The sequence below is a fragment of the Pipistrellus hanaki genome (genome assembly GCF_964339955.1).
Source record: "Pipistrellus hanaki genome assembly, chromosome: 18".
NCBI lineage: Eukaryota > Metazoa > Chordata > Mammalia > Chiroptera > Vespertilionidae > Pipistrellus > Pipistrellus hanaki.
In genome coordinates this window covers 7,808,377-7,821,076 of record NC_140520.1, presented here as the reverse complement: position 1 = coordinate 7,821,076, position 12,700 = coordinate 7,808,377, and the positions used below count along the sequence as shown (strand labels likewise).

At 47.4% G+C, this 12,700-nt stretch overlaps 2 protein-coding genes across 2 annotated transcripts; one reads left to right on the top strand and one right to left on the bottom strand.

The window, feature by feature from the left end:
• Nucleotides 1–15: 15 nt before the first annotated feature.
• Nucleotides 16–4,372, bottom strand: OAZ3 (ornithine decarboxylase antizyme 3; the record flags this gene model as incomplete). The annotated part of the gene is given in 7 exon segments (XM_084866512.1): nt 16–378; nt 1,330–1,415; nt 1,900–2,075; nt 2,979–3,053; nt 3,055–3,115; nt 3,411–3,594; nt 4,369–4,372. Coding segments are annotated over 7 exon segments (729 nt in total). The 3' UTR covers nt 16–235.
• Nucleotides 4,373–5,530: 1,158 nt separating this feature from the next.
• Nucleotides 5,531–12,303, top strand: MRPL9 (mitochondrial ribosomal protein L9). The gene is made up of 7 exons (XM_084865483.1): nt 5,531–6,054; nt 6,171–6,327; nt 6,787–6,911; nt 7,098–7,148; nt 10,669–10,770; nt 11,672–11,755; nt 11,870–12,303. Exons 1-7 carry the CDS (start codon nt 5,917–5,919, stop codon nt 12,002–12,004), a joined length of 792 nt encoding a protein of 263 aa, XP_084721609.1. The 5' UTR covers nt 5,531–5,916; the 3' UTR covers nt 12,005–12,303.
• The last annotated feature ends 397 nt before the right edge of the window (nt 12,304–12,700 follow it).

Genomic DNA, 12,700 nt, shown 5'->3' with positions numbered 1-12,700 from the left:
CTCTGTTCAGCTCCCTCTGATCTTTTCAGTCATTGAGTGTTTCTCCTACAGTGAATTCATTCAGCTCTGTAAGGCCCATGCTCCACTCCAGCCAACCCCAACTTTCCACCAAGAAACAGTGACCTTGGAGGATTGCACTATCCTTTATTTCTAGGATACAAGGAGGTGTCCAGAATCACATCCTGGTCCCACTTATCAAGGCCCCCAGCCCCTCACAGAGTATGAATAAGCATGTTCAGGGAGGCTTACTGGGCAGGTGGCCCAGATCCCTTTCAAGGGGATACACCATAAAGATGGTATTGTCCCAGGGAGGAAGCGCAGGGTGACCCGGTCTGACCAGCTCAAAGCCCATGTAGCTGAAGGCCCGAAGCAGGGCACCTGTGACAGGAGAGAACAAATTAGAAAACTCAAACTCAATCAATACCACTGTTCCCCCAGATTTCTGTTTTTGTTTTTGTTTTTTTCAACTAAGGAATATATATGGGGAGAGCGTACAGTGCAGGTATTAGAATGATGTGCTTTGGACTCAAACGGACTTAAGACTAAAACCCTGGCTTTAACATTTACTTTGTGACATTTTACAAATTAACCCTTCTGAACTTTTTTCTCGTTTGCAAAATGAGGACTATAGAACTTTCTTCACAGGATTTAAGATTAAATAAGATGGTCCTGGCCTGTGTGGCTCAGTGCTGTCCTGTGTACTGAAAGGTCACAGGTTCAGTTTCCAATCAGGGGAATATCCTGGTTGTAGGCTTGATCTCCAGTTGATGTTTCTCCTCTCTCCCTCTTCCTTCTCTCTCTCTAAATTCAATAAAATAAACAGTAAATTCCCATGGGGGAAAAAAGAAAGATTAAACAAGATGTTTATGAAGTGCCTAACACAATTATGGTATTGTAAACTCTTGCCCATCCTTTGTCTCAACTACAAGAGTATGAAGTCCTTGAGGGAAGAGGTGGTAGTTTCCGTAACATGTGCTCCAAGCATCTGGTTATATTCCTATCCTGGCCTTATGCCCGACCTTTCATACTGTTGGTGCTTAATACATTTAATATCCTTTCTGTCCTACCAGCCACATCCCTTGAATGGATTCTGACTAGTTTCACCAGTGGTCCTTTAGTCTGGCTTCTGAAATCTATCTGCAGGGACTTCCTAATAGACCTATAACTTGAACAGAATGCTAGATACTTTCATTTCCTTGGGGGGGGGGGCGGGCTGAAATGCTGGAGCATTCCCTTTTTAAAGCGTTGGGAAAAGAGGGTCTCTTAAAAAAGGAAAAGTCACTGTTAGCTGCTTCAGCACCAAGGGCCAAGGACAGAGCAGATCTCCACCTCTGTCATTCCGGTTGTTTTGGAAGTTTACGAACACGGAATCCACATTGGTCTTCTCTTCCACATACTCCAGTGTTGCAGTCAAACTAGGAGCCAGGGAGAAACATGGTTAATGGAAATGTTTAGCAAACTCGGAACCCAAAAGAAATCTCATTGGTCGGTTTTTTGCTAACCCAAGCCAAGAAATGAAAGTTGCTAAACTAGTTTTATAGCTTTTTCTCCTAAGCCAAGGGATTGTACACTATGATACTGAATCCATGCCATGGGTGGCGTTTCGGGCAAAGGGACTATAAAGTCAACAGCTGGAAAGCACATCCTGTTCGACTGTTTATGGATTCTCACTTCTGTGTTTCTCACTCTGAGCCAGCAACCTCCCATGGGCTGTTATCCCTTGGACTCCAGATCCAGGCTGGTCACAGGCCATCTGCATGCCAGGTTCATTGGTTTGAAAGTATTCAGCTCCCGAATCAGCCCTCGCTGGCTAATATAACCCAGTACCTGATGATGACATGATAAAATGAAACCCCAGCTCCCCTCCTTCCCCCCTCGCTATCATCCAGGCTCAGTCACCTTTTCTGGTTGCCTTGATCCAAGGCCCGATATGGGATATCCAGGAAAAGCTGACGGTCACAGAGAAGGCCGTGCCAATGGACAGAGGTCTGGGGGGTGAGGCGGAAATGGAAATCTAACTGCAGTGGGTCCTGGTGGAGCATGGCATCAGTAGCCAGCACTGTCAGATTCCCCTCCTGGAAAAGGAGTACAAATGAGATGAATAGTCCCCTGCTTTTGTGTGCTTCTAGTCCTCACATATCAGGTCTCGGGCCGATTTGGGTGTCTGAGGAAGCAAGGAAGGGCTAATGGAGAGCCTGGGAGAGTTGGAGCAAAGGTCCTATTTGACAATATAGATCTTAGACCAAGGATCTAAATCCATCCCTGTCATGGAGTTCTTGATAGCAAACATCTGATTGCAGGATTGCTGCCTGCTACCCTCACCTCAGGATGCACTATTCCTTTAGAAACTGCCATTCACATCAGAGAGCTTAATATATTTAAAATTTTCATTGATTTCAGAGATGGAGAGAGAGAAATATCAATGATGAGAGAGAATCACTAATCGGCTGCCTCCTGCACGTTCTCTACTGGGAATCGAGCCCGCAACCCAATTGTGCCCTGGCTGGAATAGAACTGTGACCATGCTGGTCAGTGCTCAACCACTAAGATACACCAGCAACAAAGCTGTCTCATCTGTTTACTGTCTTACTGATAATACTCTTCCACTTTTTCCCATCATATAGGTTTTCTGTAATTTCTCCCATTTCTCATTTAAAATGCAAACGTCACACACAAGCATGTTATTTCAAAATGATATAAGGGCAAGTGCAGGAATTCTGGGTTCCAGTCCAAGTAAGCATCTGAACAGCCTTATGTCCTGTAAATCTCAATACATTCTGCTCTTGGTTCCCACCTACTCTTTTCCCATCCTGCTTTTCACTACCACCTTAAGATCTCTAGGCAGAATCATCTATAAAGCAAGCAGATTTTACACATGAGCTTTGAGGTCTCATCTAGCTCTTTCTAATGTTCCTTCTTCACAAGGTATCGTTCCAGTAGGCACGGGGCTGCCTGACACCAGCTCACACTCCGCTTACCGAGTAGAGTTCCTTCAGCTGGTCTTGGTCACTCTGCTTGGTGCTTCTGCCCATCTGGAGGCCTGCTGGGGAATCAGGAACACTGAAGGCAGGAACGGGGCCGGAGTGTCAAGTCCTCCTGTTCCTTATAAGTGATGCTGGTTGGGAAAAAGAGGCCCAAATTAGTTTACCTCTTGGTCTGAGGTGGGGAGAGGGTCCTAACTTCTAGGGACACAGGACCAGGCTCTGGCACTGTCTTCTGTATCTTCCCTAGACGAGCCTGTTTTCATTTTCCCAGGTCGGCCCAGCTGGAAAAGTTCTAAAGGCCCACGGCAGCCTTCCACCCTATTTTGCTGTTATCATCTCTTGCCACTTGAGAAGTTCTTCCAAATTATTTTGTATTTCCCTTACCATTTATATAAACTATTACAAAGTAGAGATGAAAACAAGTACCTTCTAGACGAAGGCAGCATCTTCTCCCGGAGGGTGATCCGGTATTTGTAACAGTAGAAGTAAAAGGCGTATGGTGACCAGATTGGGTAGTAGTAGTTCCGTGTTTTTCCCCTCTTGATATAAGAAAGGGAGTAAATGGAGGGGCGCCACCTGTTACAAGGCAGTTTCTCGGTGCAGTGCCTCCCTGTGGCAAAGTGAGGTTCAGAGGTGGGTGACAAAGATTTAGGCAAACTGGCACCATTGTGACCTGATGGGCACTATGACATGCACAAGGAGTCAGCCCTTATGTCACTTCAGGGCTCTCCCTGCTGCTCCCCTGCCCCACCCTTTCCCTTTAGCCAAGTGTGCAAATTCACAACCTGTCCCCGGCCCCAACACACATACCACTTCCCCTAAAAGTAAGCAACTGAGGCTTAGTGTCTGACACTGGAAGAGTTTCCCAAGATCCTTATCCAGGGTCTGACCTGATTGGTTGGTTCCTATCAATTCAATGTTTTCATTATTATCCCTGCCTTTAACAAAGCTGGTTCGACACATTTTTGAACTTTCTAATTGCCTTGTAGGAATTGCAAACTAAATGTCTCCAGGGCTCTGGACAGCTAGGGAATTAGTGGAGCTCCTGGGTGAGGCTGTAGCAAAACGGAGAGCTCACCCCCTGTCTCTCAGAAGCCAACACGACTCCACTCTGCCCCGCAGTTGCCATGCAGAAATACAGCGTCTGTGGTACCAGACTATGATTTTTCAACAGAAACTGGACATCTTTTTGTGGTAAATTGAATTTTTTTTAAATACTACCAACTCAAGACGTGTTGTTTTAAAGCAACATTGTGAGTAAAATTAAGTTCTGGAGCCATCAGTTTGAGACCTCATCTATTCAACAAATATTTATTGAGGGCCTTCTGTGAGCCAGGCACTATTTCAGGTGCCTGGGATTTATCAGTAAATAAAGATCCCTGACCCATGGAACGTATCTTCTAACATTGAGAGAACAAACCTAAGTAATAAGCATAAGAAACCCCTTTCATATGTTAGAAGAGAATATGCAATGAAGAAAAAATAGAGCAGGATAAGGAGGGTCAGGCGTGTGAAGGGGTGGGACAGGTTGCGGTAATAAATAGGGTGATCCACGTGGGCCTCCTCGGAAAGATGACAAAGATGTGAAGGCGGTGGAGGGACTTAGCCAAGCCAACACTGGAGGTAAGAGCATGGCATGCCTACACAACAACAGTGCAAAAAACCCTATTTTCAAGAAATAGCAAGGAGGCTACTGTGAGGAGAGCAGTGCAAGCTGTAGAGGGAATAGAGGGAGATGAGGTCATAGAGCTATCAGACCATCACCTGGACTTTTTCACTTGAGTAAAGGGGGAAGTAATTTCAAAGTTTTGGCTGGAAGAGTGGCATGATCTGTCTTAGGTTCTCAGAAGATTGTGACTCCTGTAAACGGTAGAGCGCTAAAGGGAGATCTGTCAGGAGGCCAATGCAGTTATTCAGGAGTGTGTGTCTAATTCCAGGGTGAAGCATTGGAGGTGGGAAGTGGTCGGATTTTGTAACTAGAACCCACAGGATTTCCTGGAGTAGGAGAGAAAGAAGCTGGGTCCCAGAACTGAAAGAAGGGAGTTTCCATCAACGGAGATGGGAAGGCTCCAGGTGAGAGTTTGGGGCAGGAGGCTAGAGATTGGTTTAGTTTGGAGCATGTTAGCTTTGAATAGCCCATTAGACATGTAAGGGGGAGATGATAAATAAGCAGTTGGATATTGAAGGCTAGAGCTTAGAAGTCTAGGATGGAGATAAGAGTTTGGAAGTCACTGTAATCCATGAGACTGAATGAGATCGTCAGGAGCGTATATTGAGAAGAGTATCCAAAGACGGGGGCTCTAAGAAGGGAGAAAGAAATCGGCAAAGGAGACTGAGGAAAACTGGGAAGCAGGAAGGAAAGAAGCAGAGAGCATCTTTCCATAATCATCTCTGCCAAACCCCATTCATTCCATTTACCCAGTCCTGGGGCCCTGCATAGAACCGTCTGGGCCTTATCATAGTTTAGTTTTTCTCGGGCGTAGCTCCCTTATGATTGAGAATGCTTTAAATATTAGCTTACATACTGCCGTTGTAAAGATTACAAGTTAGACAATTCCTGGGCTGGCATAGCTTCCTAGACAAATCCATCCTTTCTCCACCTTTAGGTGGCTGTCAAGTAAGGGAAAGTGAGAGCGGCGGAACCTTCAGGCCGGCAGGTTGGCAGTGACTTCAGAGAGCCACGCGGAAACCCAGGGGGGGGAGTGTCCTTTCCTGTCTGTCAGCGCAGTGGGCGTCCCGCCCCCGGAAAGAGGCAGGGAGGCGGGAGGGGCAGGCGCCGAGTCCTGGAGCGTCGGCTCGGTTCTCTCCCCGCGCCGCGCCTGCCGCCGGCCCCGCCGGGAGCGATCCCGCCGCCTCAGGCGCGCCGCGGGCACCCGCGGGGGCCTTCCTCGCGCAGGCGCGGCCGCCTCCCGGCCCCCTCCGCGCCGGGAACATGGCGCTCCCCGGCCGGGCTCTGCTGCGCGTGGCCGCCGAGCAGCTGCTGCGAGGACGAGTCGGGGCGCTGCTCCGGCCGCAGCTGGAAGGGTGCACCCCCGGCCCGCAGCGCGGCTTCAGCCTCTCTCTCAGCCGGGTGAGGGCCGGGTCTGGGTTCCGGGGTCCTTGACTTTGGTGGGGCCTGGAGTGGCGGACGGAGCGGGGACGGAGGGCCCTCCGTGGCCGCGCGCTCACCCGCTCTCCGGCCGCCAGGGCACGGTCGTCGTGGAGCGCTGGTGGAAGGTGCCGCTGGCCGGGGAGGGTCGGAAGCCGCGCCTGCACCGGCGGCACCGCGTCTACCGGCTGGTGGAGGACACGAAGCACCGGCCCAAGGAGAACCTGGAGCTCATCCTCACGCAGTCGGTGGAGGGTAAGGCGAGGGCACAGGTGCCGCTAACGGGCCGGGCTTGTTTGGCATCAACGTTTTCCTGCCCTTTCCTACTTTGGGGGAAAAGAGCAGCTCTCTGATTGAGAAGAGAAAAGCATTAAAAAAAAAATGCTGTGATTGAGATGTGGGCCTCCGGTGTGGAAATTGGAACAGGAACGCAGGAGCATTAGTAAGTGTGGGGCGAGGGGCAAGACGCGGAGAGGCCTGTGAGCAGCAGATACTGAATTCCTGTGATTGGGCAACGCTTCACTTTGTATGGAGAATATCAGGCTTCTAAAAAGACCCTAACTAATTAGAAACCTTTTAAATGTTCCTGGTGAATGTTAACATTCTTCCAGGAAGAATAAGAACTGAGAGAATAAGGCGCTTTTTTCTTTGGTCACCCCCTTCCCTTTAGGGACCCCTAGCTGGTTCTGACCCAGGGTCTGTTCGCTTTGGCAGAGCTTGGCGTCCGGGGTGACTTGGTCTCAGTGAAGAAGTCTGTGGGCCGGAACAAGCTTCTTCCCCAAGGACTGGCTGTATATGCCTCCCCCGAAAACAGGAAGTTGTTTGAAGAGGAGAAATTGGTGAGCTCGAAGAAAGGCTAAAACCTTAAGATTTCCTCTAGCAACTTCTGTCCCTTTTATATTTAATTTGAAAATGAAATAGTGACTGGACCAGAAATCCAGCCAATGCCTCTCATAGTAAGAGTTTGCTATTATTTACTATGGACTCACTTTTTTTTTTTTTTCCCCCCATCTTCATCATTCTAGCTAAGAAAAGAAGGAAAGTTAGAAAAGATCCAGACCAAGGCCGGTGAGGCGGTGAGTGGAAACACAGAAAGTCTTTATTTGTTGATTATCTGCAGGAGTCGCCAACCTCTTCTTAAGTGGTTTCTTGATTTCCCTGAACTCTCTTGGGTGCAGACACCAGGCAGGGAAAGGGGGAAGTGGTGTGGCTGCCATAACTGGTGTGGAGACCTGGGAAACCCTGGCTTCTGAGTGAAGTGCCCTAGCTTACTGAGTGAGGGCCCAGCGTGGAAGAGTGTGGGATGAAAGCTCTGCTCAGTGATATTTTCAGACAAGTTGGAGAGAACAAACACGTGCAAAAGTAATCAATAAACTTAAGACAGTAAATTATAAGCGTGACAGGGACCAAAATGGACTCGGGTGATTAGAGAGGGCTTTTGTCCAGATGGATTGAATTTGGCCTTGTGGGATTAATAGGATTTGAAAAGGCCAGGAGGGTATTTTTTTTTTTTTAATCTTTATTGTTGAGAGTATTGCAGATGTTCCCATTCCCCCTCCCCATTGCCCCCCTCCACCTGGTTTCCACCCACCCTAGGCCTTCACCACCCTGTCTATGTCCATAGGTAAGATCTTTGGTTAATCTCTTTCAGCACCCCTTCCCCCTTACCCTCTGAGATTCGTCAGTCTGTTCCATGCTTCCCTGCCTCTGACACTATTTTATTCACCAGTTTTTTTTTTGTTCATTAGATTTCTTGTTCATTTATTTTGAATTTTAGATTCAGTTGTTATGTATTTGTTGCCATTTTATTAATATTTTTTATCTCTTTTTAAAGACTGTCCTTGAAAATTATTCTTTATTTCAGTTAGTGTATGCTTAATTTCTGACTGGTCCTTTTTCATCTCTTTGACATTCTCACTAAGATCCATGAAAGTCTCATGAAGATCTTCGAGTAACCTTATAACCATGGTTTTGAACTCTGTAGCCAATAGTTTGCTTGCTTTCATTTGTGATGTGTTTCTTTGTTTCCCCCTCTTGGCTGCTTCCCGGTGTTTCTGTGTAGATAGTTCTGTTGTGTCTCCTGGAATTGGTAGAGTGGCCTTGTGTAGTAGGTGTCCTGGAAGGCCCAGTGGTTCAGCCTCCCCACTCTCCTGAGCTGGGCACTAGGTGCACCCCTGTGTGGGCCCTGTGCACAGTCTTATAGTTGAGCCTTGATTGTTGTTGGTGAGGCGGTGAGTAGAAACACAGAAAGTCTTTATTTGTTGATCATCTCAGGAGTCGACAACCTCTTCCTGAGTGGTTTCTTGATTTCCCTGAACTCTCTTGATTGCAGACACCAGGTGGGGAAAGGGGGAATTGACCTCCAGGCCAATTGGCTGTGAGGAGCAGCTGTGACTACAGTGGGAGAGCTGCTACGCAGGAAACACCCCTGTGGAGCAGGACTTGCTCGGTGATGCTTTGGTGCTGAGGGTGCCCTTGTGGGTGTATAGAGTTGTGATCGGCTGTGGTCTAAAGCTGTCCACCTGGTGCACTAGCTCTAGGACCTCCAGGGAGGTGCAAAGTCAGCCCCCCACAGCCAGGAAGGGCAGGAGCTACAAAGGGAGCTGCGGGCAGCTGCCATTTGCTGTCTTAACGGGCTTGGAGGTGCCCAGGCGAGGCCTGGCTGTGAAGCAAGGCAGGCGGTTACTAGTGCCAGATCGTGGGTCTTTTATGGACAGGTTTGGGGCACTCTGTCACCAGCTGAGGCTTGTTGGATTTTAGTGAAGTCTGAAGCCTGAGCCAGGACAGGCCTATTCATATGGAAAAGCTGCTGCAAACAGCTTGAGTGGGGCTGCAAATTGGTGGGGCAGGGTCTCAAGGAATCCCCAGGGTGGGGCAAACAGTGTTCCAGGCTCACGGAGACTCAGCTATGACTGCCTGTCAGCCCTCGGACAGGGCGGTTCCCAGCATCGGAACAAGGATCCCTGTGAGTACTCTTGCCTGGCAGAAAGCTCCGCCCCCACTCCACTCCTGAGTTCCTGCCCTGATGCCAGGCAATTCAATTCCTCCACCCATGTGGGAAGCTCAGAAGTGGGACCGTGTAAGCTTGTGTGCAGGTCCTTTAAGGGGAGCACCTGGGTCTCCAGCAGCCTCGTCCCTCAGCCACAGTCCCTGCTGGTTTCTACAACCAGCTTAGTTGCAGGGATTTATCTTCCCAATTCTGGAACCCCAGGTTGGGGGTCTGGTGTGGCTCCTCACAGGCTGCCTCCATAGAGACAGACTATCCCCCTTTGCCCCCCCCCCCCGCCCCCATTGAAAAAAACACGGTACGGGTGGGTGTCGGACCAGCCCATCCTGCATCCCCACCCCTGCTACCAATGTGCTTTCTTCTTTCTCTAGTTGTAGGATTTCCATTCAGCAGCTTTACAGTAGTTCTGCATGATGGTTGTTCTGTATTTGAGTTACAATTTTGATGTAGTTGTGAGAGACTGCAAGTACTGGCGTTACATATGCCACCATCTTTGTTCTTTTTCTTTTTAATCTTTATTATGGAAAGTATTAAAGATATTCCCTTATTTTCCCCTCCTCCCCCCATTGACTTCCTTCACCCGCACCCACTCCTCCCAAGCCTTCACCACACTATTGCCTGTGTCTGTGCACTCTGTATATGTGCATGTAAGTTCCCCAGTTCATCTCTCCCACCACCACCTTCCCTCTGGAATTCATCGGTCTTCCATGCTTCTATGTGTCTGGATCTATTTTGTTCATCAGTTTATTTTGTTCATTAGGATCCACATATGAGTTGAGATCATGTGATGTTTATTTCTGACTGGCTTATTTCGCTTCAGAAGGGTGTATTCTAAAGGGGAAAAAATAGAAGATAGTTAAAGCAGCTTTAGCATAGAAAGTAGACTAGTTTAGCTAAAGCAGAGGACTTGGGTATTAGGAAACATATGGCTGGAGGGGGGGTTGAGAAAGGATTTACAAAACATCTTGAATCCTCCACTAGTGAATTTATATTTCATTCTGTAAGCAAGAAGGAATCATTAATGGGATAGAAGTGGGATTGAAGGGCCAGAAGCATTGGATAATACAGCCTATGAAAGTCATCTCATCCTGAGATATACCAGTGGCTTCCTTTTTTTTTTAATCCTCACCTGAGTATATATTGTTTGTTTTAGGAAGGGAGAGAGAGAGAAACATTGATATGAGAGAGAAACATTAATTGGTTGCCTCCTATACATTCCCTGACTGGTCAGGGATCCAATTCTCAGCCTAGTTATGTGTCCTGACCAGAAACTGAATCCAAAACTTTTTGGTTTATGGGACATGGTCCAACCAACCGAGCCACTTGGGCATGGTCAGTGGCCCCAATTGATGACAAAACATGGCCACTTGATTAGGGACAAGCAGATAAAGAGTACATTCTCCTCCAATGTGTCACAAAAACATCTTTCCACAGTATCAGCCTCGGGACAAGAATGTTCTTTCCATTCATCTCACCTGTCTTGGCTGACTGTGAGGCAGAAATTGTGCCCTTTTCCTGAGCTCTCAGACCTTGTGCCTCTTGCTAACGTTTCTAACTCTAATGTAGCCTCTGTTTATACTTCCTCTCAGACGGTGAAATTTCTGAAAAGCTGTCACCTGGAAGTAGGGATGAAGAACAATGTCAAATGGGAGCTAAACCCGGAAATAGTTGCCCGCCATTTTCTAAAAAACGTGAGTGTTCCCAAACAGTACTATTCCCTAAGAGTGGAGCTACCTATGGGAGGAAAGCCTGGGATTGAGCTTTTTGTTAGAAACGGGTGCGAGTCCAGCTAGAGTTAGGGCAGTGGTCGGCAAACTACGGCTCTTTGGCCACTTGAGTGTGGCTCTTCCACAAAATACCATGGCCTGGGTGAGTCTATTTTGAAGGAGTGGTGTTAGAAGAAGTTTTAGTTTTAAAAATTTGACTCTTGCCAAAACAAGTTTGGCTCAGTGGATAGAGCGTCAGCCTGCGGACTGAAGGGTCCCAGGTTCGATTCCAGTCAAGGGCCATGTACATTGGTTGTGGGCACATCCCCAGTGGGGGGTGTGCAGGAGGCAGCTGGTCAATGTTTCTCATTGATGTTTCTGTCTATCCCTCTCTCTTCCTCTCTGTAAAAAATCAATAAAATATATTTAAAAAATAAAAAAATTATTTTTTAATTTGGCTCTCAAAAGAAATTTCAATCGTTGTACTGTTGATATTTGGCTCTTTGACTAATGGGTTTGCCAACCACTGAGTTAGGGACAGTGTTCTTGGCTAGTTTGCAGGGGTATGGAAGGGAAATGGCTAAGGACTAAGGTTGGTCACATAGAATCTGAAACAGATTAAGAAAATATGGTATTTATTTCCTCTCTAGCTAGGGAAAACCTGAGAAAATATTATTTCACTGGAAATTTTTCATTGTAATTTTAGTCTGTAGCCCTGTTTCTCTTTGTGAATCCGCCTCTCTTTCTGAGAAATGAGGCCTGAGTTTCTCCGCCCCCCAGTGGGATCAGCCAGGATAACTATACAGGAAATTCTGGAGCCCTGTTTATGAGGTTGCCTATAATAGCAGACGTGTAAACAGCTCCTTTTTCTGTGATTTTTCCCCAGCTCGGTGTTGTGGTGGCCCCACATGCATTAAAGCTACCAGAAGGGCCCATCACACGCTGGGGCGAGTATTGGTGTGAGGTGACGGTGAGTATTTTACATACTGCCTCCTTTTCTGACTTGATGAAAAGCTGAGATTGGATGGTGGTAGCTATTCCCTGTCCAGCTGATCTCTGGGAATTCCTATTCTTTTGTATGCAGGTAAATGGGCTGGACACCATCAGGGTCCCTATGTCTGTGGTGAACTTTGAGAAGCCCAAGACAAAAAGATACAAGCGCTGGTTGGCCCAGCAAGCTGCCAAGGAAGCGGCCCCCACCAGCTCCCAGATGATCTGAACCTGCTCTCCCTCAAAAGTGGGGAAGCAGAATCTGAGGCACAGTGGAGCAAAGATGAGCCACCTCTGACCAGACATGGAATTTGAGACCATAAGGAGACATCAGACTAACCTGCATGTGTATGTTGAATTCTGCATATTTGTCATCTCCATCTTCGACTATTATCACCTCTCGCCTTATTGGGACAGTCCTGCTCAAGAAATACCAAGTTGTAGATATGATAAGGTAAATGTTCATAGATCAAAAACAGCCTAGATCCTATTTCCTCTTCCTCCGCTGGAATAAATGGAAGAGCTAGCTATTGTCTTTAGTGCTTGCCTATCGTCATCATCCAAATTGAACATTTATGCCTCAAAAAGAAAGAGGTTGTGTTTTTCTTAGGTGTTTACTGAGCTTGAGTAGTCTGGGGACAGGACATCCACATGGTATGTCCTCTTGAGCCATTGGAGTTTGCTGCTAAAAAGGAAGAAAATACATTTGCAGACCATACCTCACAGTTGCTGTAGGCAAATTACTCAATAAACTGTTTCATCTTTAGTCTTAAAATTTACTCTTGCCCTAGCAGGTTTGGCTCAGTGGATAGAACGTCAGTCTGTGGACTGAAGGGTTCCAGGTTTCATTCTGGTCAAGGGCACATGCTTGGGTTGCAGGCTCAATCCCCAAGGGCAGGGGTCCTCAAACTTTTTAAAGTGGGGG

What these genes read in the sequence shown, in the direction of transcription:
- MRPL9 (XM_084865483.1), top strand. Translation starts at nt 5,917, where the DNA reads ATGGCGCTCCCCGGCCGGGCTCTGCTGCGCGTGGCCGCCGAGCAGCTG. An exon ending in CCTCACGCAGTCGGTGGAGG is followed by an intron (nt 6,328 to 6,786) that starts GTAAGGCGAGGG and finishes TCGCTTTGGCAG; the next exon opens with AGCTTGGCGTCCGGGGTGAC. An exon ending in CCCGCCATTTTCTAAAAAAC is followed by an intron (nt 10,771 to 11,671) that starts GTGAGTGTTCCC and finishes ATTTTTCCCCAG; the next exon opens with CTCGGTGTTGTGGTGGCCCC.